The following is a 27,785-nucleotide window of genomic DNA, read 5'->3' on the forward strand; positions in this document are numbered from 1 at the left end:
GTTGTTTTCTGCTGCTATACTAGTCCTCCCGAAACAAACTTGTCACAATGAATATCCCTGTGTAATACAGTGTATGAGATATCTTCTGAGTAGAGCCATATTTCCATTATTCAATTATTTTAAGTCATAAATTGTGACTTTATTGATATGACTGCTAAATACAAGGGAAGGGAAAGGTGATACCTAGTCAGCTGCACAACTGAACGCATTCAACGGAAATTTGTCTTCCACATTTAACCCAACCCCTCTGCACAACATTAATAAAAACAAGCAATCATCAAATTCACCATTAACGTCATATTTATTGTTATTTAGTTACTCAATAAAACATATACAGATATATACAATATGCAGGAAAACAGACGACTGCACTTTACATATTATTAAAAAAAGAAAACAAAAAAGAAACTCAGTTCGCACGTTGCCGTCACAGTCCTCCATCTATTGTTTCAGAAATTCAAATCCAACAGAAGCTTTATTTAAAGATTACAAGATTGCCTAACACACAGCAAATGTTCTCTTATTTTACATGTGCAATACCAATATTTTTTTTTCCATTTCCCTTATTAAATTGTTCTTTGACATCCCCTACTATTTCCACTGGCTGTATTGTATACCTGTGTTGGAGCCCAAGCTCAATACAAGAGGAAGGAAGTGAAAGAGAGGAATATGTATAAAGAAATCCCTTTTTGCTGATACCTTTTCCAACCCAAAAACAAAAAATGTATCTCTCCATCTCCCTCCCCCTGCTTCAGGGTTCAGGTCAGTTCTATTGAACCAGGATTTTGATTTGATTTGTAGCCTGCTGAGGCTGTGAGGTTTGGTGTCTCAAAGGGCCAAAATCTCATCAGGTTCCTGTGTCTCTGGCTGACAATGGGCTTCCCAGGCCTGAGGTTTGGTTGGAGGGGAGAGGTCCTGGTGACAGGGCTGCTCTCCTCCCTCTATTCACCTGAGAGCCATGGGAGGGAGGAAGGGCTGGTTCACACATCCTCCATATTCTGGCTGACAAAGACCACCAAAGTCCCTCAACGGGTCAGTATGGGTCAGGGTGGCTCTGCCAGACCGAGGCCTGGGCTCAGTGATCTATACGCTAGTCTGGGGGCAGGCATAGTGGGTAGTACCATCTCCAGGCCGCAGAGAGAACCATGGCTAGAGGGTAAAGGTACAGGGGACAGCTCTAGTGGTGAGGATGATCACAAAGGTCCCAAATATTATGAGGCTATTTTTATCTAGAGAATATAACCAAACGGAGATTCAACACTGGTATTCCAATACAGCCAAGGTCATTTTTGTCTTATTGTTTCTTCAGTTTTAGTTTTTTATTTTCCTCCATTGACATTTCTCCTTTTTTCTTAAAAATAAAATAAAATAAAAATAGATTGATTTGTGGTTTTCCAGATGTGGTCACCACTGACTAGAGCCCAAGCTGTATAGTCCAGCGATGCATGAGTGAGTGTGTATCCAAGATTGCTTTTGTGTGTGAGTGTGTATGCGAGCATGAGTGTGTATGTGCGAGTATGAGTGTGTATGTGTTGATGTGTGTGTACAAGTGTGTATGGGTGTGTATATGTCTTTCTCTCCCTGAACAGGCGAGAGCCGATGCAGTGGCCTCATCATCAACACCATAGTTGTCATCTGCCACTGACTCTGACTCTCCCTCCCTCCCTCCCTCTCTCCCTCTCTCTCTCTCTTCATCCGATGTTCCCTCCATCTCCTGGCCTGGTTGTGTTCAGGTCAGGGCCGCCACAAAGGTCCCAAAGCGGTTGGAGATGTCGGAGTGCAGGGAGCGCCAGGAAGAGACGGGCCCCCCTCGGCCCTTACTGTCCCCGAGCTCATCTGTGCAGTGGACGGACAGGCACTGCAGGTGGCTCCCCCCATTGCCCCCTCCGGGCCCCTGGGCCCCCACCCCTACTCCAGCCTTACTCTGAGACAGCTCCGACTCTGCACAGGAGAAACAAACAGAGAGAAGAGAGGGTTAGTGAGTTGGCCAGCACTGAGGAACACAGATTTAGCATCAACAACCAAAATAAACATACTTGGTTAATATGTAGATCACATTAGAATTAATCATGAAAGCCCCTTTATAAATGAAATAATAATTCTCACATCCCACTCAAAATCTGTCCAGTAAAATGACCTTAACAACCCCCCCCCCCCCCCCCCCCCCCCTTTCCCACTCCTCGTACTGCTGGCTGGAAAAGGACACTGCTCTAAACCCATGCCCCACCTTCTCCTTGCCTGTGGTAACCACACAAACACACACACACACAAATTCAGTCCTGGTCCCCCGTGCAAATGTGGAGCGCTCTTCAGTTACCTCTGGTTGTGAGGTCAGAGGGCTGACCTCTAACCCTACTTGACCCAATTTACTGGTATAATGACCCTGCTGCGGTATCGACCCCACGTCACCATGGTGTCAAAGCCCACATTAAATGGCCGCACCAAGCTTACGGAAAATCCATACATAGGTTTATCCAAGGTCGTATAAAAATCACCCGTGCGATTCTAGAGGAACATGGGGAACGCTGACTGTAGAGATGTACAACCCATCCTCCAAGTCAAATCGCTTGTGCCGTATAAGAACAAATGAACGAGAGCAAGATTGACGAGGACAGAACGTGCTAGGCTAAACTATACATAAAAGCAATGGCGTCACGTGTCATCTGCCATGATATAGACCCACAACATACTGAGAGAGAGAGAGGCGAGGGGAGAGACGGAGAAGAAAAAAGAAGAGAGAGTGTAGGTAGTCAGACTTTTACTCTCACTGGTTTCAGAGAGCCCTATTGGTGACTGCAACATTACATCATTTGTTTAGGGTCTGCCTCCAAGCACGCTCTGAGCATTAAATAAAGAGTGTGTGAACATGGTGGGATACCTGCTGTGAAAATCTATCAGGTTATTTCCATCTGTCCTTAGCACTCAAAACACTGTTCTGCTGTGTTCCTCAGCCACCCCTGTTATGTTACTACTGCAACGACAAAGGCGTTTGTCTGAGGCCTTTGAGTGGGAGCGTAGCTGTAGAGACAGACAGGCTCTAAACAGCTCAGACATGCTGAGGTTCAGGCGCCAGAGACGGGAGAGACTATGATACACACTCTGGGCACAGTGCCTGAACATCACACCACCACTACTCCACAGATCAGCCCACCTCACTGTTCAACAAAGACAGAACGGAAGGAGAGAGAGAAGAGAAAAAATATGACCTCTCTGTGTCACACTCTCTTTTTAGCTCTTCTCTCTCTTCCTAATTACTTTTTTGTTTCTCTTGCTCTCTGTATATATTTCTCCCTCACTTTGCTTCCCCGGAGCAGCTATGACGTAATGTTAACAACACACAGCCTGAGAAGCAAGGCCAGGGTAGGACAGAGTGGCAAAGAGGGCAGGTAAGGAGGCAGGGTGGACAGGCTAGGGCCTGGAAGGCAGGGAGGCAGGGTGGACAGGCTAGGGCCTGGAAGGCAGGGAGGCAGGGTGGACAGGCTAGGGCCTGGAAGGCAGGGAGGCAGGGTGGACAGGCTAGGGCCTGGAAGGCAGGGAGGCAGTGAGGCAGGGTGGACAGGCTAGGGCCTGGAAGGCAGGGAGGCAGGGTGGACAGGCTAGGAGCTGGAAGGCAGGGAGGCAGGGTGGACAGGCTAGGGCCTGGAAGGCAGGGAGGCAGGGTGGACAGGCTAGGGCCTGGAAGGCAGGGTGGACAGGCTAGGGCCGGGAAGGCAGGGAGGCAGGGTGGACAGGCTAGGGCCTGGAAGGCAGGGAGGCAGGGTGGACAGGCTAGGGCCTGGAAGGCAGGGAGGCAGTGAGGCAGGGTGGACAGGCTAGGGCCTGGAAGGCAGGGAGGCAGGGTGGACAGGCTAGGGCCTGGAAGGCAGGGAGGCAGTGAGGCAGCTTTGCCCCCCAGCATGTCTGGGCCGTGACCACTGGAATGGAAAAGCGGAGGGATTTGGTAAAAGGTCAGGCAGCCAAGCTCCCGCATCTCTCTCCCTCCTCCTCCCCACAAATCACCCAGGGACTCAGGAGACTGAGTGGAGCGACGGTGGGGGAGAGAGGAAGGCAGCGGGGAGAGGGAGGTATGGGGATTAGTGGTGATTGTGGCAAGGGTTGGCGTTTGCCAGAGGGCCCTGCCATACACCACTGAACGGACGACAATCACACTGGGTGAGCCTGGACCATAACTCCTCCTCCCTGTGCTTCCTCCTACCCCCCTCCAGCCCCCGCTGACAGCCCCCGCTGACAGCCCATGGTAGCTGGGCACAGCAGGGTCCACACCGGCCCGGATAGACATCCAAGCGTTCCCCTGGCTCTTTGCTGATACACAGCAATCTGACAACACAACCACAAAACACACCGCCAACCACCGCCACTGCCAAATCCACACCACCTCTCAGCTGCCGCTACACACACACACACACACACACACACACACACACACACAGTCTGCGTGGTCCCAAAACAGACAGACATGGCCCCCAGCCTCATACATGCAAGGACAAGGACTGTAAACATCAAAGCAAGTGCACAGCTTACACATACTCGATACACACACACACACTGTCATCCACTCCCACTGTCCCAGAGCCATGCTCAGATGTGAGCTCACGTGACAACGTTACTGACATTTAGCAAAATAAAAACATCCGCATTACCAGTGATTACCATCTATTTCACATAAAGAATAATTTACCATGTAGTGATTGTCCACCGGTTTACTACTTTAAAAATAGATGTTTTTATAATCAAAACACTGTGCCTCTCAAATGGTGTTATTAAAAGCAGAAAAATAGTGCTCTTTATCATATTTATTGAAACATGATAAAGCTCTCCAGTTCAGGAGTAAGCCAGGTAATTGACAAGGCCGTACTATTACAATACAAATGGCATTAGAGTATCTGTGGATATTTCTAGTTAATACCCTGGGAGCCGAGAGAGATGGGATTTTGGTGGAAAATCGACACGCTACACTTAAATATTAAGCATTATCCATGGCAGCGTACTTGTTCAAAAGTGGAAACAGCAGTGTGAAATTTTACATCACACAGATCTAAATCCCAAATCACTGTGACATTTTACAAGATGTGGAATCTTGCTTTCAATAAAAACGTACAGGTATCTTGTTAAGGCTGTTCAACGACTCACATTATATTGCCAAGCAGCATACTGTTCATATCCACAGTAATATCTCAAGGATAGGCTATTCATCTCGGAGAATGAGTGTTTAGCTTCAACACACAGGGGGGAATACCTAATAAAGAAGAAAACAATAATACCCCAACCAACTAAGCTGAACTGCAAATACAGTTACATCCCTAACCATATTACAACATCAGAAAAGATTACCATGGCAATTGAAATGCTCAATTTGATATGATACACCTCTATTTCTCGCCTGTTTCTAAAAGTGATGTAATTCTGTGTGATTTACAGTGGGACTCCTCCACGTAGGCTTGTAGAGCCGTCTCACAGACACACAGACACAGCTAGTGATGATTTACACAACAATGCTTTCCACTAGTGTCATGAAGAGAACATGCACAGTAACAGCACACCGCTCAGTTTGTGCTTCTCTGTCTGGCTGACACCAATGTTTCGCAGCACTGACGGCCTGACACTAGCACACATGTCATACCAGCAGTTCTCCACGTCTATAAACAACACTGGGAAGTTTCCTTATTGAACAAAAATAAATATCATATTCTCTGAATCGAAATATAATTGTCAAAGTCAACAAATGATTCAACTTTATTGTAAATTGATGAAGATAATGGTCATTATTATGTTTTAAATGCATTTGTAAATTAAGTATTATGATAGCTAAATATGTATTATGTGCCCGCCTTTGTGTAGGGTGCATTGAAGTAAATATGAGAATACACTGTGTGTGTGTGTGTGTGTGTGTGTGTGTGTGTGTGTGTGTGTGTGTGTGTGTGTGTGTGTGTGTGTGTGTGTGAGCGCCTTGGCGTTCACTGGCCTCGCTTTCGGAGCCGAAGAGTTCCGGCCGTCCCATGCGGTAGCCCTCTGCCCTTTCTATCCCAAACTATACTTCCATGACGACACTTCACCTTTAACCCCTTGCTCTCCAGGGCTCGACCCCATCCTCACTGAACACAAACCAGCCCAATCAGCCTCTGCACTCTCTGACAAAAACACCCAGAGGCCTCTGCTCCTATGACAGTGAGTGAATTCAGGTCAGATTCCTTTAGCATAACAACTAACACTAAAGCCATGAGAGAACATTCTATGTCCAGGAGCACAATGCACACATCACAATGCATAGATACAACGTCTGGTTTTCGACAATGTGAGGAGTAATGGTAAAAAAAAAATGTGCCTAATTTCCACTACAACAAGGCTTAGTTTGGTCGTTTAGGTCTTTTACCACTTTTCCTGAAGGTTTACAGTGCCTAAGAGCAGGACCTGTGCTCCGGAACCTCAGGTACTAGCTACTGCGCTAAGCAGATCACCCAGCTGAGCAATGACAATGAGACTGTTATGTGACCGCTTAAAGTCAGAATGACAAAACACACCAAATAATTTGTCCTACGTTCTCTGCTTCCAACTAGGTGTGTGAGTGTCTACAGGAATCCCTGTTTGAGAAATAAGAGGACAACCCCAGGTATCTGATGGTGGCCTGGGGGTTGGTGATTGGGGTGGGGGAGTATGGCATGGGAGGCCTTCTACAACCCCCCACCACCACCACCACCACATGGTGACCTTTCCCTCAGAGTAGGGAGGATATGGAGAGGAGGGGTTACATTTCACAAGCGAGGGCACAGGGGTTATTTTGGATTGAATTTCCTCTCTGTTCCCTGGCAACAAGAAGGACAAAAACTTGCCCAGGCAGGCAGACCTTGGCTCGGTCTCTCCTCCTCAGCCATTCTCTAGTACACACACAACTCCCCCTTAGGCCGCAAGACGCGCTTAGGAAACTAGACACAAATGGGAACACGGGAAGTGATTTAGTACCCCCTGCATAAATCAAAACCATGTCCAGGACCTGTCATCCATGTCATCCAAGTAGGTGACATATTGATCTACGTCTCGCTCTCTATTTTGTTTCAGCCTGTCACTACACACTCTGTTTATGTATATTTGGCCATTTGGAAACACCAACCACTCATGACAATAGTGGGAATTTAGGGATTATGAGCATCTGTTAGGGAGGGGCTGGGAGGGGGGGTGCTGGGGGTTATCGAGGCTGACCTGCTCAGCCCCACAACACTTAACATGCAATCTTTATTTCAAGCTAGTCCTCAGTTGAAGAAGTTAGGTTGCCAATTTACAGAAAGTTACATTTTATTTTCACATATCTTTCTTTTCATGTGATAGAAATTGTTTACAACTTGAAATCAAATGACTGATTAGAATTGACTGAAATAATAATTGACCTTTGAATAAAGAAATACATTTACCCTTGATTGAAGAAAATAATGATATTTACTTAGAAATTAACATAATATGATCTTCAAAATCATAAGCACCAGTTGCACAAAAAAAGATGTCAAATGTACTATTTTTTCAATTTTCAACTAAGCAACAAACCTTAAAAGAGTGCAATCAAAATGTCTATAATATCGAGGTAAAAGCAGTGGTGTAAATTAACTGAGTAAAAATACTAAGTAAAGTACTACTTAAGCAGTTTTTTGGAGGTAACTATACTATATTTATACTATATTTTTGATAACTTTTACTTTTATTCCACTACATTCCTAAAGAAAATAGTATGTACTTTTTACTCCCATACATTTTCCCTGACACTCAAAAGTACAGGTTACATTTCGAATACTCAGGCAGGACAGCAATATGGTCCAATTCATATAGCATGTTGTCATCCCTACTGCCTCTTATCTGGTGGACTCACTAAACACAAATACTGCGTTCGCAAATTATGCCGTTTGGTTTGCTTAAAATAAGGAATTTGATGTAAAGTATTTACTCACAGAACGGGACCGCCGAGTGCTGAAGCGCGAGGCACATAAAAATTGTCAGTCCTCAGTTGCAACACTCAACTATCGAGTTCCAAATTGCCTCTGGAAGTGACGTCAGCACAAAAACAGTTTGTCGGGAGCTTCGTGAAATGGGTTTCCATGGCCGAGCAGCCGCACACAAGCCAGAGATCAGCATGCGCAATGCCAAACGTCGGCTGGAGTGGTGTAAAGCTCACAGCCATTGGACTCTGGAGCAGTGGAAACGTGTTCTCTGGAGTGATGAATCATGCTTCACCATCTGGCAGTGCGACGGACGAATCTGAGTTTGGTGGTGCCAGTAGAATGCATAGTGCCAACTGTAAAGTTTGGTGGAGGAGGAATAATGGTCTGGGGCTGTTTTTCATGGTTCAGGATAGGCCCCTTAGTTCCAATGAAGGAAAATTTTAACGCTATAGCAAACAATGACATTCTAGACGATTCTGTGATTCCAACTTTGTGGCAACAGTTTGGGGAAGGCCCTTTCCTGTTTCAGCATGACAATGCCCCCGTGTAAAAAGCGAGATCCATACAGAAATGGTTTGTCGAGATCGGTGTGGAAGAACTTGACTGGCCTGCACAGAGCCCTGACCTCAACACCATCGAACACCTTTGGGATGAATTGGAATGCCGACTGCGAGCCAGGCCTAATTGCCCAACATCAGTGCCCGACCTCACTAATGCTTTTGTGGTTGAATGGAAGCAAGTCCCCACTGCAATGTTCCAACATCTAGTGGAAAGCCTTCCCAGAAGAGTTGAGGCTGTTATAGCAGCCAAGGGTGGACCAACTCCATATTAATGCCCATGGTTTTGGAATGAGATGTTTGATGTCCACATCATTTTGGTCATGTAGTGTATCTTTACTTTTACTCAAGTATGACCATTGAGTACCTTTTCCACCCCCACCCCTGGTTTAAAAGTATAGTTCTGTGTGGTATAATGACAGTATTCAGCCTTAGTCCCTCAAACTCAGCTGTGGACCTCAAAGCCAGACTCCAAACAGACTCCAAACTATTGTTTCTAACATCTGAATGTCTAATGTCTGACCTGAAAAATATAAAGAGTCCAGGAGAATGGAACTGGGTAGAAAAGGAAATATTTATTTTCTCTCTTTCTCGCTTTAAAATTATGCAAATGACAGCCATTAACATCCTGCTTGCCTCGACAGTGAAACCTCAGATGTTCCCAGAAAAAACAGAAACTTATTTTCATCTTGCTCGCTTTTGCTATCACTCCATCAGTCTCTCCTCCTCTCTCCCAGGAGAAACAGCTATCACTCCATCAGTCTCTCCTCCTCTCTCCCAGGAGAAACAGCTATCACTCCATCAGTCTCTCCTCCTCTCTCCCAGGAGAAACGGCTATCACTCCATCAGTCTTTCCTCCTCTCTCCCAGGAGAAACAGCTATCACTCCATCAGTCTCTCCTCCTCTCTCCCAGGGGAAACGGCTATCACTCCATCAGTCTCTCCTCCTCTCTCCCAGGAGAAACAGCTCTGGTGTCATAACTCATTTGTCAATTTGTCAATACAAATTAAAGACGCCTGACGACTGACTACCTGTATGCCAAATAGCAAAACTGCTGCTGGCGGCATGACAACACCTCCACGCACACTAACACACACACACACACACACACACACTGACACAGACACTAACACACACACACTGACACACACACACATACACTGACACAGACACTAACACACACATACACACGGACAGACACTAACACACTGACACAGACACACACACTAACACACACACACTGACACAGACACTAACACCCACACTGACACAGACACACATTGACACAGACACACACTAACACACACACACTGACACAGACACACACACACACACTCTGACACAGACACACACAATAACACACACACACACTGACACAGACACTAACACACACACTGACACAGACACACACTAACACACACACACTGACACAGACACACACACACACACACACACACACACTGACACAGACACACACACTAACACACATAAACTGACACACACATACCCATCCATTCTACGCGCTATCCAAGGAGAATATTCACCACACGCACGCTGAGACAAGTTTGAGTTCATTTCAGTGCTCTTCCCCAGGGAAAGCTAAATACCGGATGAGCTGCTATTTTGAAGAATCAGAAACCAGCGAGCAAAAGGCCTGACACCTTTGTTTATACTTTCCTCTCTACCCCAGTAAGAAAGACGTTTTTTAACACGGCTCCTTTGACTGTCAGTGGTTGTAAATGTCTTGCAAAGCAAAGACCTCAGCATACAGTGGATACACACATTCACACAATCATCTAGAAACAACATTTTCAAACTAGATTTTACACACTCTAAACTACAGGCAAAAAATATGAAAAGTATTGTTCTAAGCTGCAGTGTCTATAAGACAGAAGACTACACAGCTAAACTATGCTGCTACTGCACTTGCCTGGCACTCAGATGGACCAGTATTATAAGTGCTAGCAGCTCATGGAAAAATTGCAATGGTTTTGTTTTCATTGCATGCCATCAGTACTGATTACTACAAATCTATTGGGTTTTACTGTGGATTACTACAACCTAGTAGGGGTTGTCCTTCAATCAGACCAAACGGACTGCAAGCCGGCTTTCTGCCGTAGAGCTAAAACAAGTTGTGGTGAACCCTGACATAACTAGTCAGATACTTTAACCATACTGTGATGAATTATCAGAGCTGGAGCTGAGAGTAGTGTGAGAACCAGCACAAGAGTTTATTCCAGCATACAAGACACCTGAGAAAAGAGTTTATTCCAGCATACAAGACACCTGAGAAAAGGTCTGAAACCACAAGCCTGTGATCCAAGTCTGCATAAATCAGACATGATGTTTACAGCTAAAAAACCCACACTGTTAACTTTCCATATTTTCATCTCTCTCACATACACACACTCACACAAACACACACACACACTTACATGGTAAAAGCAGTCCTAATGCCCTCTGATTCGTGCTGATAGTGTAGGAATTGTGTGATATTCTTTCAACCCTAGGGATTCATCCAAAAAGGAAGACAGAAAGGACTTTGCGAAGAGACAAAGGAAGAATAAACACATATTCCAAAAAAAGGTAGAAAGATCCAACTTTACATTTCTCAAAGTCTACACTTTCCTGATATTTACAGCTAACTGTAATATGATCCTCACATAAGAAAGTCTAACACCTCATTTTTCTTCATTATCTGTCAATAACCATGTCAACTGACAGGTTGGCACTTTTTGGCAACAATATTACCAGGACTAATTTCTGTGATTATGATAACTATTATTATTACTGCAGTATGAGAAAGTGCAGGCAGTGCTACACTGTCTGGCCGTGTGTTATTGAGGAAGTCAATACGGAACACCTTGTAATGATGAATCTGGAACACGGACCTCCCCAAGCTGTTTTCTCTTCATTCAACCAAATGTCAATCACATCTTTAAGAAATCACATCTTTAAGAAAGGAAATACAGGAAATGAAAATGAGTCATGTGATTTGAGAGTTGTCCACGGAGTGAAATGTCAATAGACCAACAGAGATGGGAAAGTGGGGTGGTCTTTTAGGAATATTCCACTTTCTTCCCAGGTCGCTTTAGGTGGCCTGTTCTTTTTTATGCTTAGACACCCCTAATCAGGGTGTCTAAGCATGACAAGTCCCTTCTCTACCCACTGCTCTCCTACCTGCCAACAGCAAGCTGGAGCATCCTCAACCACAACTAGAACAGTGACTGTGTTTCGTGGGAAACCATGTTCATTCAGAGGAGAGATCCTCACACTGTATGTACAAAGTGATAACACACCGTAAATAACAAAACCAACACAACTTTCACTGTGTGGTCAAAACGGAAGCAAAAACTCTAAAAATAAAAATACAACCAACTGAATCATTTCCTAGGGCGACAAGTTGCCTGTTATCAAGAGTGTGCATGTCTTTCAAAACAAACCGTCAGGTCCTGGCTATGATATAAGGAGCAGAGAGGGAGAGAGGGTGAGGGAAAAAGACAGATGAAAAAGAGGAGGGGGAAATGTATTCACTCATCACTTTGGTGAAAATTCAGCCAAGTTCCTTCACTTCACGGACAACGGGCATCTTTAGTTAAAGCAGGGTCTAAAGGCCCCATGCCTACAGCAGACATTACTGTGTCTTAGTGACTAGCTTTGGCTGCTTGGTATCACACAGATCGGATACGCTATGGATGGGTCCAATTTGGGCCGTTACTGCAGAACATATCACTTTGTAAATAACCACAGTGGGACCTCATACAGGAAAAGCTGAGACACACTGTGTGAACAGACATCAACACATAAAATACAACAAACACATTTTTGTTCATTTTGTTCTTTAACAGTATCATAATTAAGCAATAAGGCACGAGGAGGTGTGGTATATAGCCAATATACCATGGCTAAGGGCTGTTCTTCTGCACGACGCAACGCAGAGTGCCTGGATATAGCCCTTAGCCGTGGTATATTGGCCATATTCCACAAACCCCCAAGACGCCTTGTTGCTATTATAAACTGGTTACCAACGTAATTAGAGCAGAAGAGACACCAGGGCTAAGGGCTGTGTCCAGGCACTCTGCGTTGTGCATAAGAACATCCCTTAGCCATGGTATATTGGCCATATACCACACCTCCTCGGGCCTTATTGCTTAATTATCCCATAGAAGCTACTATAGAATGACCTGTACAATGCATTAATTGCATTATCAAATTCCATATTCCTATGAGGCACTTATGGCACCAAGCTCTGGCCTGAAAACATCACCTATACATCCACTGGCTCCATTACCAATATGCCTGATAATACAGTCTGTTCTGTGATCTCCAACTCCTGCACTGGCTGAGACCTCACCTATAGTCACAGAGCCCCAAACACCACAGGTCCTTTCCTCCCAGTGGCACTACCACTAGTATCCCTGCTAGACACAAGGAGGCTTATTACCAAATGTCACTGCAACCATCCCCCTCCCCAAATAAACACAGGCCCATAACCCACCTGTCTCAATTGGGCGGTTAAACTCAACTTCCTGTAAAAACACTGAGTGCAGCCTATAAAGCGCCCAATTAACACAATTACTCAGGACTCCCACTATTAAAGGCCCAGTGCAGTAAAAAGGGTTTTCCTTTGTTTTATGTGATATTGTACAACAGCTGATGAAACTAACACTGTAAAAATGTGATCAGTCTTTTTTCCTGATAATTGAAAATACAATGTACACATGACCTTTTAATCAGCAGGTTTCCATGAGCGGGTGTTTCGGCTTTCCATGGTGACATCACCATGAAGTAAATTGGTTAATAGACCAATAACAAACGGAGTTCCAAACCTCTCTGCCCAATAACAGCTAGTTTTCAGTTTCCCCATTCCCAGACAGTGCTAGTAAAATTATTGCTTGAGAAATAGTTTTTAGCTAAAAAGCTATATTTGCCCATTTAAATGGAAATCTATTACAGTAAGGTACTTAATTATTACCCAGAAATAATTTGATATTGATCTAAAAATGGCTGCACTGGGCCTTTAAAGCTGCTCCCAGGATGTCAGGACCTATGCAGACCCCCACCCCATCCCTAGCTTCAGGACACTGTGATGGGAGATAGGACAGAGGCATGAGGACAGATACCAGGAGAGAGGGTTGCCAAAACATTAAACTAAATTAATGTGATACACCCCTGGTGCACAACACCTAAAAGGGTGTCATATGATCAACTCCGAGGGTGACATGGAAAAATGATCAAAATGCGTGGATTTTTTTTTACTTCAATACAAATTATCCATATGATCAAGACCGTGCTGCTTAGGAAAATGTGCTGTGTATTCAATCAAAATGTGTGATCTTAAAACGTTTTAATTGATTAACCACATCATACGGGAATAAAAAAGTAGCATGATCAAATTCTGATTTTTAAAAAATATATACAAATTGTTCTATTTCTAAATTGTAGACCAGTTATCATTAGCATTAAAACATTATTAGTATTATTATTACTATTACATGCTACCTATAATTTATCTTGTGAATAGTAGGAATACTGATAACCTTGATATCTAACAAGACAATTTAAAAAGAAAAAGAAAACGACATAACTATGTTAAACTTTCACTGTAACTTAGCAATAGGGCAGAATCCAGGCACAGGCAATGACCATGTTAGGGTTCACCTGTTAACCAGCTGGTAGACTTGCAACAAGACATTAGAAACAAAACAAAATGACTTGCAAAAACAGACAAATGCCTACATTCATCAATATTTGTATTCCACTTCCACACAGCTCAATTTCAAAGTTCCATGAAATCTTTAAAATATGACTTTTAGAATTCAGGGATTTAGCATTTTGCAAGAGAATATGTCAAATAATTTCATAACTGATCATTGATTGTGCCTAGGTGTACTATTTAGGTTAATACATAAATGCAACTAAAACCATAAGGCGCTATTTATGTTTATCTGAAACGTATGGTTTCATTTGACTGCAGAGACATTTGCGCGTCTCTGAAACACATCCAATTCAATCTTAAAATCAAGCAACACATCTTAACCCTTTTTCATATTTTCCGTCTGCAGCACTCAAATGAGAAACTGTCAAGAGACATGGTTTGTGCTAACTAGCTATCGATTTCGCCCAAGCGACCTGCGTTTCATGCTTGCAGGGAGGGGAATTGGAGAGGGGAAAATTTGCGGAGATAGTGAGGAGAGACGGGAGAGAATAAATACTTTAACAAAATCGAGATGGCCGCTGTTGCTGTGCATTTTCTGTAAAATAGCCTACGTGCGCCTATCTAAGACATATGGGTCTTGAAAAAAATGGACAGAGGGAGAATGTGGCCGGTCTGGTTGACCTCTGTCTCCTAAACAATGCGCCTTGATCACAGATTCCGTGCATGGAGCCCCCTCCCCTCTCTGCTCCCACAGTTAGTCAGAACAAAGGGATATTGAATAAATATGCGCTGGGGGCTACCTATTCACGTGAGAAAAGGCGTTTTGGTGGCTTGTCTCTGGCCGTGGCGATTTAATTATGCGTGTTTCACTGCTACCCCGCCGCCTTTTGCAGCACTGACTGACTACAATTTATATTTATCTATAGCTTTTGTAATGTCCCATACAAAAAGTGGCCTAACAAAATACATCAAGACACAAGAGGACATTTGGACAGAAACATATCCTACCGTACGCTTAAAAGAGGACATGCACCATAAATATTCAATTAATAACTTGAATTTAAATATGAAGTAGTCTTACGTTTGTTCTTTGATTAATGGATTGGTGGAGCAGTCAACTAAAAGTCACTTCAGCACTGAATTAAATTGAATGTGCTTGTTGTAGCTATAGCCTAGTCTCAATATAAACAATATAGGAAATTATAATGGGAAATAATAATAACCATAAGCATTATTCCCACATTTTCTTTAATTACCTGTTTATGAACTAAAACAAACCAGAAGACTTAGGTATGACCGGTAATGTATAGTCAGTAGAAAATGATTTGTGTTGTTTAATGTCAAAAGATGATTGACAGCCGTTTTCAAACCGCTGACATAAAATGTAAAGCGCCAGCCAGCGTTTCTAATCACACTATACCAATTTCAACAAGCACTTAAAATTATACAACAGTGTCGTGGTATAGGACACTAAATACATTTGTTTTTCAATTATTTACAGAAAGAACCATTTGTATACCGTGACCAACCATTTTTTTCCTAAACCAATGCAGGCAGAAAAACTGTCTGGCAATAAAATAGAACCCAAACTTTTAAACAAATGACAAAAACTGAATTAGACTTGCATTCTTCTTCTTCTTCTTACTCTTATAATTATTACTGTTATTATTATCATTGTCTAATAGTATTACCATTTTCAATGTAAATCTTTCCATTCGAGGACACATCATATTTAGGAAACATAAAGTTAATAAATAAAAGCTTAAGATACTCTTGTTTATAGTAATTTCACTTCCCTTCCCTTCTCAATATGGACTAATCTAAAATCAATCCAGTCTCCAATCACGTATTCTATCCTGTACTAATAACAAAAACAAACAGATATGTATGGAGGGGAAACATGCTGTTAAAACGCATCTCCTCAGAAACCTATTCATCTTCTCAGTGTAGTTGTTCACTCTGAAAACCCAGATAAAGAACCACAGGAAATGTTGACTTTTCTCGGGCTGTTATTTTGAAGTCACTCTACAAGAGAAGAATCTATTACAAGCAGTAAATAATAAGTTAAGGATTACTTAGAACAACAAATCTAACTACAAGTCAATGTTTTAAATGTTCCTGGTTAGTGCTAGGTATTTAATTTCTAATCGTTAAATAGCCTGTGGTCCAATAGCCTATCCCTTGTGTAAAAACGATTACAAGTCAGAAATTAATTATTTATGTTTCTACATGTAAAGCTCGATTCGAGTAAATACCTGATTTATATTTTTCAATAGAATATGTGAAACATAGAACAATGAGATTTTTGCCTCTCAAAGTCCACAAGACTCGAAGTTACGGAACAACCCTCCACGCTGTCTACAGTGTTTAGGCTACACTCAAAGACGGCAGTGCAAGAAGAGAGCCTGCTTGTCTCCAATTCAACTCATGCAAGTTAAAATACTAATCTTATCATATATAATCTTGTAGCCTCCTATATAATGATATTGTCCACACCACAATATTGTATTGACTTGAGATAATCATATTCTCAGAAACAGATTTCCAAATAACTGCAGACACAGGCTACAAGCACAAAGGAAGTCCTTCGTGACTTATTTTAGTCTAGAGTTTAAATCATTTTTTACTCATCTGAGAGGCAAAACAACACTATGTGCTGATAAGTTGATTGACTGACATAAAAGTGTGTGTGTGTGTGTGTGTGTGTGGACAGTAATAAGACACTAATAGTCAGATAGTAAAACAATGTGGCAAATATGATCATAGAGCATATTGAATTACCTTCTTTGCTGTTATTCTGGCTCTTAGTCTTTTCCCAGGGTGCCATGGCCTTGTCATCCTCTGGCCCATCCATCATGGCCTTGTCGCTGGGCACATACCAGGTGGCGTGCTGCTCTGCCATTAGAGTGTCAAGGTCAATAGTGCCCATTGAGCCCTTCCCAGCATCCGGGCTGCAGCTCGCCAGCTCATTGTCTTCGTTCTGTGAGGGACAGTCGCCACTCTTTTTACCATTCTTCATGGCCAGGGGCTGGTCCTCTGAGATGCTGAACTGCTGGCGCTGCAGCTGGATCTGGGCCTGCAGTATCTCCAGAGGGTGGATGTCATCCTGGCCAGAGGTGCTGGATGGGGTGCGTACCTGCTCCATCCCAGGTGTGCCTGGGTGACCGACTCCGTTGCCCACCGTGCCCCCACCAGCACTCAGTCCATAGCTGTCGGGTGTCGAGGTAGTGTGATTGGTAATGCCCTGCATGCCTAGGGGCTTCTGCCCATTCATCAGGCCATGTTCCCCCCTCTGCAGCTTGGGTGAGACGGTGATGTGCGGACTGCGGTTGGGCTTGGTGACAGGAGCACCTCCTGCATCTGAGCTAGAGGACACCTCATCCTCATTGACGTAGTGGGCGCTGACATCGTCAGGAAGGTCCACGTGCGGTGAGCTACTGTTAGATTTGGTGACACTCTGAATGCCACTGTCCAGAGAAGACATCAGGTCTGCCTGGTCCCCCAGCATCTGGTCATCTCCCTTTCCCCAGGAGGGGGACGGGAGGGGTTTCTCATGGGGCGTACCCCCACCCCTCTCCCCAACGCCAGCTGAAGGGGGTTGCTGGCCTGGACTTACAACAGGGTTTCCGCTGTCAGAGGAAAAAAAGATCCCAGGGCTCACATGCCCGCTGTCCCTTTTTCTCCTCCCTCTCCCTCTCCCGTTCCCTGTTGCTGCTTTCCCCTCACTGCATGGGGTAGCGTCCATGTTGTAATTTGGGGAGAGGGCACTGGCTTCCCCCTGCAGCGTCTGGTTTTGACCTGCAGGCTTTATGATGCTATTCCCATTGCCAGGCATCTGGCTGTTCTGGGAAGTGCCGCTCTGAAAATACTCAGGACCAGCACTGCCAGTCCCGTTACCTGTGCTGCTATTAATGTCCTGCTCCGTCTGACTCAGTTTTCGCTTGCCCTCATTTTGGTTCTTCTTGTTGAATGTTACGTTTAGGTTGGGGGCCCCTAGGCTAGCTATCATGTTCTGGCAGGCTGTGGAAAGGGCTGCCAGGCAGCTCTGCCCGAAAACATTGTCTTTAGTGCTGGTTTTGCTAAAGTTCCCCAGGGAGAGTGCCCCAAGCTTACTGACAGAGGACCGCTGGCCTGGGGGGAACTCAGATGGAGTAGGGTAGCTCCCTGGTGAGGTGTTCACCCCCTGGGGATTGCTATGTGGTGGCCCTTGACGGTTTGTCCCTCCGTAAGGAAACGTTGGTTGAGCTCCCATGGATGGCCCAGCGGGGAAGTCAGCTGGCCGCCTATCTGATGGTGCGTTGGGGTGTCCTACTCCAGCTCCGGGGGACTGCATCTGGGAGAGGTTGCCCATGTTGTTGCCAAACTGGGGGTGCATACGAGGGGAGTGGAGGGCCTGTACATGCCCATCTCCAGGTATCCTCATTGGCTCCTGCATGCCCATCCCATTCATGCCCGGCCTGAACATCATACCAGCTCCGTTCTGCTGCAGCCCCATGTCGTGGGCCCCAGCCTCCCCGCCCGTTCCCCCCATACGCCGTGACATGATCTCTCCTGGTGGGTGGGACCCGGGGAACCAGTTCTCCTGAGTTATATGAGGGTTCTGACCCTCAAAGTTTGGCATCCTGCCTCCATTCTCCCTGTCAAAGTTGGGCTGAGGCATGCTCCCCACTGGGCCTCCATGAACCATGGGGCCCGGAGGCACGTCGCCGTGGTGACCTAGCTGCTGCAGGCTGGGCTGCCTCATCCTCTGCTGCTGGTTCCGAGAGGCCATCTGCTTGATCATCATGGCCGCGTTCTGCCGCTGTTGCAGAGACTGCTGCTCAGGCCCGGCATGCTGGAGTGGACCCGGGGGGAAACCGTCTGTTACAGGTGGGGTGAACTCACCAGGAAGGCCAGGGTAGGCCGAGGGAGAGAGATGGTTCTCCATGCCCTGTGCATTGTGCATGCCACTGCCCCACGTGCCACAATTCTCCCCTCCCTGTGCGTTAGAGAACTCAAATCTGGGCCTTTTTGCCATGTTCATATAAGGACTGTCAAAGTGTTGCAGCCTCTGATTCGGAGGCTGTTGGGCGGGAGGAGGGGGAGCCGGCTGTTGCATATTAAACATGGGGTCCCCATAGGGGTGCTGGCCCCTATTTTCCAGTCTGTGAATAGGATACTCAAACTGGTTGTGTTGGCCAGGCATCATGACGCCACCATCCAGCATGTTGGTGTTGGTGGAGCCCGACTCAGACTGGGGAGGCCGGGGGAGGCCTGGGGGGCATGAGTTCTGTCGTGCTATCAAACCAGCCTGCTGCTGCATGAGAGTGTGTCTGGCACTGACACCCGGGTCCATCCCCACTGGCATCTTACGGCCATTCCCAAAGCGTTCAAAAAACACTCCATGCTGTGGGGGAGGCTGAGGCTGCTGGGGCTGTGGGGGAGGCTGCTGGTGCCCTTTGGAGATGCCCTGTATACCCGGTGTCCGAGCCATGGCAGGGTTTCCAGGGAAACTGCCACCAGCCACCGGCCTTCCTGGCCCAAAGTGGGGCAGCTGAGAGTCTGATTCTGATGGAGAAAATACAGGTACGTCAAAATGTCCAGTTGGGGGCTCGCTTGGGAAATTATACTCTAATCCCTCCACAGCACCCTGATTGGGCATCCGTCGAGGCTCCAGACCATGGGTCTCCGAGGAGGAAGAGGAGGAGGAGGGAAGACCATGGAAGGATGCTGCCCGGTTAGGTGACTGGTCCAAGGGTAGACAGGGGGCAGGGACAGCGTGGTTGCCGCTTGGGGGGCCGTGGTGCTGGAACTCAGGCATGTTACTGGATCTTTGCTGCTGTTGCTGCTGCTGCTGGGAGAAGCTGTCCCCTGCCTGGCCCTCAGCAAGGGGGTCAAACCCCTCTCCAAAGCCCTGCTGGGGCCCCATGCCGTTGTTGTTGTAGCCCATCAGCCTGCCACCATGCAGGCAGGATGAGGCTGGGTCTGGGCCTCCAAAGTTCCCACTGAAATGAGGATGGTGTTGATGAGGGTGAGACTGGTGGCCATGGGGATGGCCTTGGTGAGGTTGCTGGTTGTTAAAAAATCCATGCATTGGTCCTTGCTGCTGCTGTTGCTGCTGGAGTCCGCTGCCTGCATGCATGTCTGAGTGGCCCCTGGGATGAAAGCCACCATACTGCTCACCGTTCATGTTCATATTGAGCCCAAGCATCGGAGGCTCGTTCAGAGGGCCCATGCCCGGCTCCACTGCACCAGGCGGGCCTCCTGCATGAAAGCCAGGGCTTTTGTAATGGGAGCTCATGTTCAGTCTTGGCTGGTTTATGTTTCTCTCTGACTGGCCAGGGTTTCTGCTATTAATCTGAGAACCAAACTGCTCCAGCCCAAACATACTTCCCCGCTATCAATCCCGCATGACAGCCAGCTCAGCTGGCATAGGCAGTCTATCGTTAGCCTCAGTTTTCCTTCCTCTCCACACAAAAAAAGAGGACAAAAAACGAAAAGAGATGAGAAATGCCTCAATAGGCCAGATGGGCTATTTTGATATCTTAAAAAGTTCTGATTTAAAAATTAGACAATGGATCTTAAATCTATTCACTCACCCAATGAGTACTCATTGTGTTTTCCAAAATCCAATTTGCACCTAAAGTGTTGCGAGGAAAATAAAAGGGAGAGAACACTACACGTATGTCCAATGAAGCACGTACATAGGCTACAAGTCTGTCCTTGCTCGTTCCCGTGTATTTCTACAGGCGTTTGGTTTGCATTAGTTTACAAATAATACAAAATATCTTTCACTTGCAATGTGACTTCGATATAATATCATATTCCAAAATTTTTGAGCACATTTCTTCTTTGCAAACTTGATCAAACCCGTTATCTAATTTATGACAGAGATCACAAGGCGTATAAACATTTAAATAAAAACATAACCATTTTCTTCGTCAACTTCATTATTCCAGCTGTTGTGAAATGTCATAGGACGCACAGTTTGGAGTGTCCTTTCAAGATCCCTTTCTTGAGAAATCCACCGGCAACCTGCACAAGTACAATTCTAATTGGTCGTTGTTGTAAAATCAAAAGAAACAATTTCCCACAGTTCTGGGTGAAATGTATTATAACTGCACTATTAACAATTCTACCATTACAAGTCTGAGACAAAGTCCGGAGGGAAAATGCAGCCCAGTCATGAGGCTATCAGGAAAGTCGCTTTTGCTCCACCGTGTCCCCGAGCTTCCGGCACGCACTACTCGCGGCTTGACAACATAGTCCAACTGGTCCTGGTCATGTGCCCTCCAAGCACGCATAAGGCGCGGAACCTCTATTGGCTCTTTCCCTCACTCTCTCACACTATATAACGCACTCCTTCTGCTCCTGACTCTGGTTTGGTCTATTCCAGCTGGGAGCGATTCACAGATAGATCACACTCTTGTCCGGCGCTTGGCGCTGTGTGAGATCAACGCGTTCAGGGAACCAGCAACAAGTTTTGCATTCCGCAACCATTTCCATCCACGAGGACCTAGCCAATCGGAGGCTGCGGAGTGCCAGTGCAGAGGGAGGGTCCATCTTTTAAGGTGGTCCAAGATGTGGATGAACGAGAGAGTAACGCTAGTGTATTGAAAGAGCACTCTTCTCCCCAACTAAAGTGTATTCGAGTCTATGCCAGGTGTGTTACTTGCTTCATTGTATTTTAAATGGTCTATGGCCATTTTTGCTTTTTGTTTTTTATTTGAGATCAATCTATTTATTTGTTATAGAGCACATACAAATCTGAATGAATAAACGCCTTTATGTTAGTATATTATGTTATTTGAATAAAGGCCTTTATGTTAGTATATTATGTTATTTAAATAAACGCCTTTATGTTAGTATATTATGTTATTTGAATAAACGCCTTTATGTTAGTATATTATGTTATTTGAATAAACGCCTTTATGTTAGTATATTATGTTATTTGAATAAACGCCTTTATGTTAGTATCTTATGTTATTTGAATAAACGCCTTTATGTTAGTATATTATGTTATTTGAATAAACGCGTTTATGTTAGTATATTGTGTTATTTTCTTGATAGAAATGGAGATGTAGGAAATTAAGCTACGCTCAATCAAAGAGAGATGATCTCACAATAGCATTGGTTAAACAAATGCCAGGGCGCAATCACTGGCCCGGAGTTTGTAATGTTAACGCACTTTAAACAGCAAATTAACATTTCCATTCACATTAACTGTACATGGCCATAATTCGGTTTACCTTATAAATTAACAAAGCACATTTATGTGATGTTTATTGGCATGAAGGGGAAGGGGCAGGCAAGAGAAAACACCAAGTCAACCTTTCTTATACTTAGGCTACTGTAAGATTCAAGCTATGTTATTAAAACAAATCTGAAAATAATGAAATGTAGGTTATGTGCATCATGCTATTTTCAGAAACGTAATATAGGCCTATCTAGGCTAATCCTAAAACATTGCCCTCTGAGGTGTTTTAAACGGACTGGCGTATCGTAGCAGAAGAGGTGCTGTTCTTTGATTTAAAGCCTGCTGCTAAGAGATAATATGTAGCAGATCAAAATACGAGCACCAGTGATAATAGTGATATATTGAGATAAAATAAGGTTTCACATACGACCCAACCACAGGGCCGCAGAACTGTTCAAATGATTATGGACTTTATAGACGATTGCATGTTTACCTATTTTAGGTGATATAGTCAATATTTTTAGAGATAGAGTGTTTTTTTGGGGGAGGTGGAGGGGGAAGATATATATATATATATGAGAGAGAGAGAGAGAGAGAGAGAGAGAGAGAGAGAGAGAGAGAGAGAGAGAGAGGAGAGAGAGAGAGAGAGGGGGGGGGGGATAGAGAGAATTGGTTGGTTACCCCACAAAAATAATCCCCCTTAAAAGATCAATAGCATCGGATCTACTGAAAAGATACCATAATCGATAACAGTCTTTAACAATTATTTCACATAGAAGTGTTTTTACATTTGGGCTTTACATCTGCAGAATTGAAATGGTATCAACTAGCCCTAGATTTTATAAAAAGCAAAGTAACCCACTGTGAACTGTGCATAGTTCACATTGGGTAAAGCACGGGAAATAGATCATGGACCACAGTGAACATCATGTAATCCATAAGAAATTAACGAGTTATGAATTAACCTGGCTATAGTTTTATGTTATTTTACGTGTTGCTAAATATATTGCGGCAATTCAAATGGAATGTCTTTATCAACTTTTGTAGCCTATATATAAGTATATTAACAATGTGCTCGAAAGAAGTCTTCAAGATTATTTACCTTTGCTTTTTTCATCAAATTTACTTTGCAATTCAAATGACATCCAGCTAATTGCCTCAATTAATGGCTTATCTAAATATCAATTTAGACGCGCGCTTCTGCAATTACACAGACTGCACTTTGTCGATCATAAACGGCTTCGTCCGACAAATTATGATGATTAATGGAAATAGTTAATGATGAAAATAAAAACAACTCCAGATTGTGCTTTGTTTCCTGTGGAGAGCGTGGGCTCTGATCTGGCGCTTTTTGACGCGTGGCATCTGAAAAGTCACACTGGAACTGAAAGAAGTCAGCCCATTTGATAAGTAGCCTATACAAGTGATTTTGTAATAAATGTATGGTCTGACACTCTCTCTCGTTCTCAGAAACACACAAACACACACACACACACGTGGAAATGTTGTGTTTTTCATTTGCCATTTAAGAATTATGCTAGGTGATTATATTTTGTACCATTTGCCAACCAATAGGCTCATCATGGTTTTAATATAGAGAGTGGAAAACATACCACATATGTATGCCTAATAGATCCATCCTTGTGACTTTCTCGAGGGTACTGTGATTCTTGAGATTTTTGTCTCCATAGGACTAGTTCCTCAAGGGGTGAATAATAGCAAGTATTTAACTTTTATCAAAAAGGCACAGTGCCACCTAGCGCTAGATATCAGAACATGGTAGGGAGACAGCGTCAAGAGCGTACGAGGTGAAGGCAGGAAATAATAGCCCTAGCCGAGAAATGAGGTATAGCCTAAGATAATGTTGTTAGTGCTTGGCCTATATCAAATAATCTTTTAAATAATTTTGATATCAGGCTTCGCGTGGTATCTACACAAAATGTATTTTACATCAGTATTAGGATATTAAGGGGTAAATTATAGGCTATAAACTTGTATAGATCTCATAAAGACTAACACACTTCATCTTATCAAACTTGGCTCTGTTTTCAGCATGTGTGTGTGTGAGAGAGAGAGAGAGAGAGAGAGAGAGAGAGAGAGAGAGAGAGAGGAGAGAGTGAAGACAGGAGCGAGAGAAGACAGGAGAGAGAGAGAGAGAGAGAGAGAGAGAGAGAGAGAGAGAGAGAGAGAGAGGGAGAAGCAAGCCGGGGAGTCAGTGCTATCAGATTTCCTGCTCATTTTGAACATGCCACTCCCCCCAAACAAAGAGAGCATTTGTCAGGGGGTGAACGCACAGATACATTTCATACAAAGACTTGTAATTTACCTTGCTAAATGATTCAGATATTATATCATTAACTCATTTTGAAGTGTTTTCACAAAAGCAGACTTTTTTTCTAGGGAAAGCTCCCACGTCATTTTATTCACAAGAGGATTTGCATCATCATGAGAAAGTCTTAATCCTCTCCCACAAACTTGACCCCTAACCCAAAACTTAAGTCAAAGCAAATGTTTGCTTGTGTCTGAAATGAAAGTGAGTTACAAAAGGTATATCAACACACTGAAAGCTAGGATGTTGACTTACTTCCTGCACCGTCATCACCATTTTCTCTCCCCTCTGAACCCCCTAGTTCAGAGATCATCAACTAGATTCAGGCACAGGCCAATTTCTCTTGAGCGGATGGTCAGTGGTCCGGAACATAATTACAAATAATTTGTAGACTACAGAAGAAGCCCAAACAGATATAATATTTGACTAAAACAAAATGTCAAACCTTGCTTACATTTGTACACAATCACTTCTCTTTATTATGCATGGGAATACTTTGGCTTTCTCAAATAAAAATCACATGGAGCTGATTTGCTCATGTTTTTACAATATTTTATGTCCAACAATAAAACAAAATAATATCTATCTATCTATATATATATATATATACATAGTACCAGTCAAAAGTTTGGACACACCTTCTCATTCAAAGGTTTTTCTTATTTTTTTTGTTGCTATTTTCTACATTGTAGAATAATAAGTGAAGACATCACAACTAGGAAATATCACATATGGAATCATGTAATAACCAAAAAAGTGTTAAACAAATCTAAATATATAAAAATGTGAGATTCTTCAAAGTACCCACCCTTTGCCTTGATGACAGCTTTGCACACTCTTGACATTCTCTCAACCAGCTTCATGAGAAAGTCACCTGGAATGCATTTCAATTAACATGTGTGCCTTGTTAAAAGTTAATTTCCTTCTTAATACATTTGAGCCAATCAGTTGTGTTTTGACAAGGTTGGGGTGGTATACAGAAGATAGCCCTATTTGGTAAAATACCAAGTCTATGTTATGGCAAGAACAGCTCAAATAAGAAAAGAGAAACGACAGTCCATCATTACTTTAAGACATGAAGGTCAGTCAATATGGAACATTTCAATAACTTTGAAAGTTTCTTCAAGTACAGTCGCAAAAACCATCAAGCACTATGATGAAACTGGCTCTGATGAGGACCGCCACATGAATGGAAGACCCAGAGTTACCTCTGCTGCAGAGGATAAGTTCATTAGAGTTACCAGCCTCAGAAATTGCAGCCCAAATAAATTCTTCACAGAGTTGAAAGAAACAGACACATCTCAACATCAACTGTTCTGAGGTGACTGCGTGAATCAGGAATTCATGGTCAAATTGCTGCAAAGAAACCACTATTTAAGGAGAACCAATAAGAAGAAGAGACTTGCAAGCAATGGACATTACACCGGTGGAAATCTTTCCTCTGGTCTGATGAGTCCACAGTTGAGATTTTTGGCAAACCTGGTTGAGAGAATGCCAAGAGTGTGCAAAGCTGTCATCAAGGCAAAGGGTGGCTACTTTGAAGAATCTAAAATATCAAAAATATTTTTATTTGTTTAACACTTTTTTTTGGTTACTACATGATTCCATATGTGTTCTTTCATAGTTACGGTGTATTCATTACTATTCTACAATATAGAAAATAGTAAAAATAAAGAAAACTCCTTGAATGAGTAGGTGTGTCCAAACTTTTGACTGGTACTGTAAATTGGCAGCGCCAAATAAAATCACCTGCGGGCATAGGCAGGTCCTCCATCAGACCCTGCCTTCCGCCCAGGGCAGAGGGCTGGGTGCCAGGGCAGGGGTTACAGGCAGAGTGGTGGACAGGCCAAGGGGGCGTCGGGTAGGGGATGGGGCAGGCAGGCTCTGGGGTGCTTGGGGAAAATGCCAATGCAGCTGACAGGATGTTATGTGAAGGAGAGGAGCACAGCGCTCGGAGAGAGAAATAGACAGGGAGCAAGAGAACTAGAAAGAGAGAGATGTGAGTGTAAGAGGGAAAGTGCAGCTGTATACTAGAGGCAGATCTGAAGGACTGCTTGTCAGGGAGTTTGGAGTATGGTTAATGATGAATACACTACAGAGTGAAGATGTGTTTCCTGAGATGTTGTTCTCTTATAGTATCACCTTTCTGCAGGATCCTCTCAGTCATTACCATATCTGAGGGTTGGCGGGATCCATTCTTATTACTGGATTTTATCACAGAAAACACTATACATGGCTCACTGCACGCATTGTAATTAAAGTGAGCTTAGAGCACCTTGGAAATATTGTTCTATAAAAATGGTTGATTCACAATTAGTTATTCTCAAATTCCATAAACTTGGATTTATTAACATTTTCCATTTGTATTTATTTCTAACATGCTTTACAACTGCTCAAAATAATTGTAACTGTGACCAAACCAAACACAAACAAAAAGCGCCATGAGTAGTCAAACAAACTAAACTCCCCTTTCCCCTCAGAGGTCACTGTGATGATGAATACTGCTCAGAGCCCCTGCTGAGGTCATATCATGACAATGGACAGTCCTGAGGCTGGTCACCACTGTCACACTATTAAACTCCTTTTTTATTGTGATTTAATAGTCAATTTGTCTCAATATTTTCCTCAATAAGACAAGATAGTTGAAGTAAATGTCTCCCCCCCCTAATCCATGGTGTTAACACAGCTCTTCCTTAGATAGACATATATCACCAAGGGGCGACACCTAAAAGACAGTTCCTTCCTTTTTAGGGCCAGCGTCCTGTGCAGTGGGGATCTGTGTAGTAGAGTCTCTCTATGTCCTCGGCTGTTCTGTCAGTCAGCGCGGCCATCTCAGAACACAGGGTCATGAGGGTTAAGCAGCATCTGTCATCCAGAGGAACGCCATTGTGTTGGTGGGAGGAGGTCAGAGAGATCTTCGTCTGTCTGAAGGTCCCCACCTCTTCCACCACTCTCTGCACAACAGGAGGGACTCAGAAAAATCTCTGGGGCTAGGCTCAGTTCAGCTCGGAAGATGAGAAAACAGTGACATCATTGCCATCTAATACAGGCCAAAAATAACTTCTCAAGACCTGTGGCCCCTGCACAAATCCGGTCCCAGAGGGGTCACACGAACAGTGCATGATGCAGGGACTGAGCCAGC

General features: G+C 44.0%; 1 protein-coding gene across 2 annotated transcripts; it reads right to left on the bottom strand.

The window, feature by feature from the left end:
* Window positions 1–282: 282 nt before the first annotated feature.
* Window positions 283–21,592, bottom strand: LOC110525678 (transcriptional activator MN1). 2 transcript variants are annotated; one of them, XM_036979788.1, is made up of 3 exons: window positions 20,717–21,592; window positions 16,920–20,582; window positions 283–1,941 (listed from the first exon to the last, which is right to left on the bottom strand). In XM_036979788.1, exons 2-3 carry the CDS (start codon window positions 20,503–20,505, stop codon window positions 1,730–1,732), a joined length of 3,798 nt encoding a protein of 1,265 aa, XP_036835683.1. In that variant the 5' UTR covers window positions 20,506–20,582; window positions 20,717–21,592; the 3' UTR covers window positions 283–1,729. The 2 variants fall into 2 exon arrangements, with proteins under 2 accessions (XP_036835683.1, XP_021461696.1); XM_021606021.2 differs by having other exon boundaries at window positions 16,920–21,592.
* Between the last annotated feature and the right edge of the window lie 6,193 nt (window positions 21,593–27,785).

This window comes from Oncorhynchus mykiss, chromosome 6 (assembly GCF_013265735.2).
Source record: "Oncorhynchus mykiss isolate Arlee chromosome 6, USDA_OmykA_1.1, whole genome shotgun sequence".
In the NCBI taxonomy this organism is placed as follows: Eukaryota; Metazoa; Chordata; class Actinopteri; order Salmoniformes; family Salmonidae; genus Oncorhynchus; species Oncorhynchus mykiss.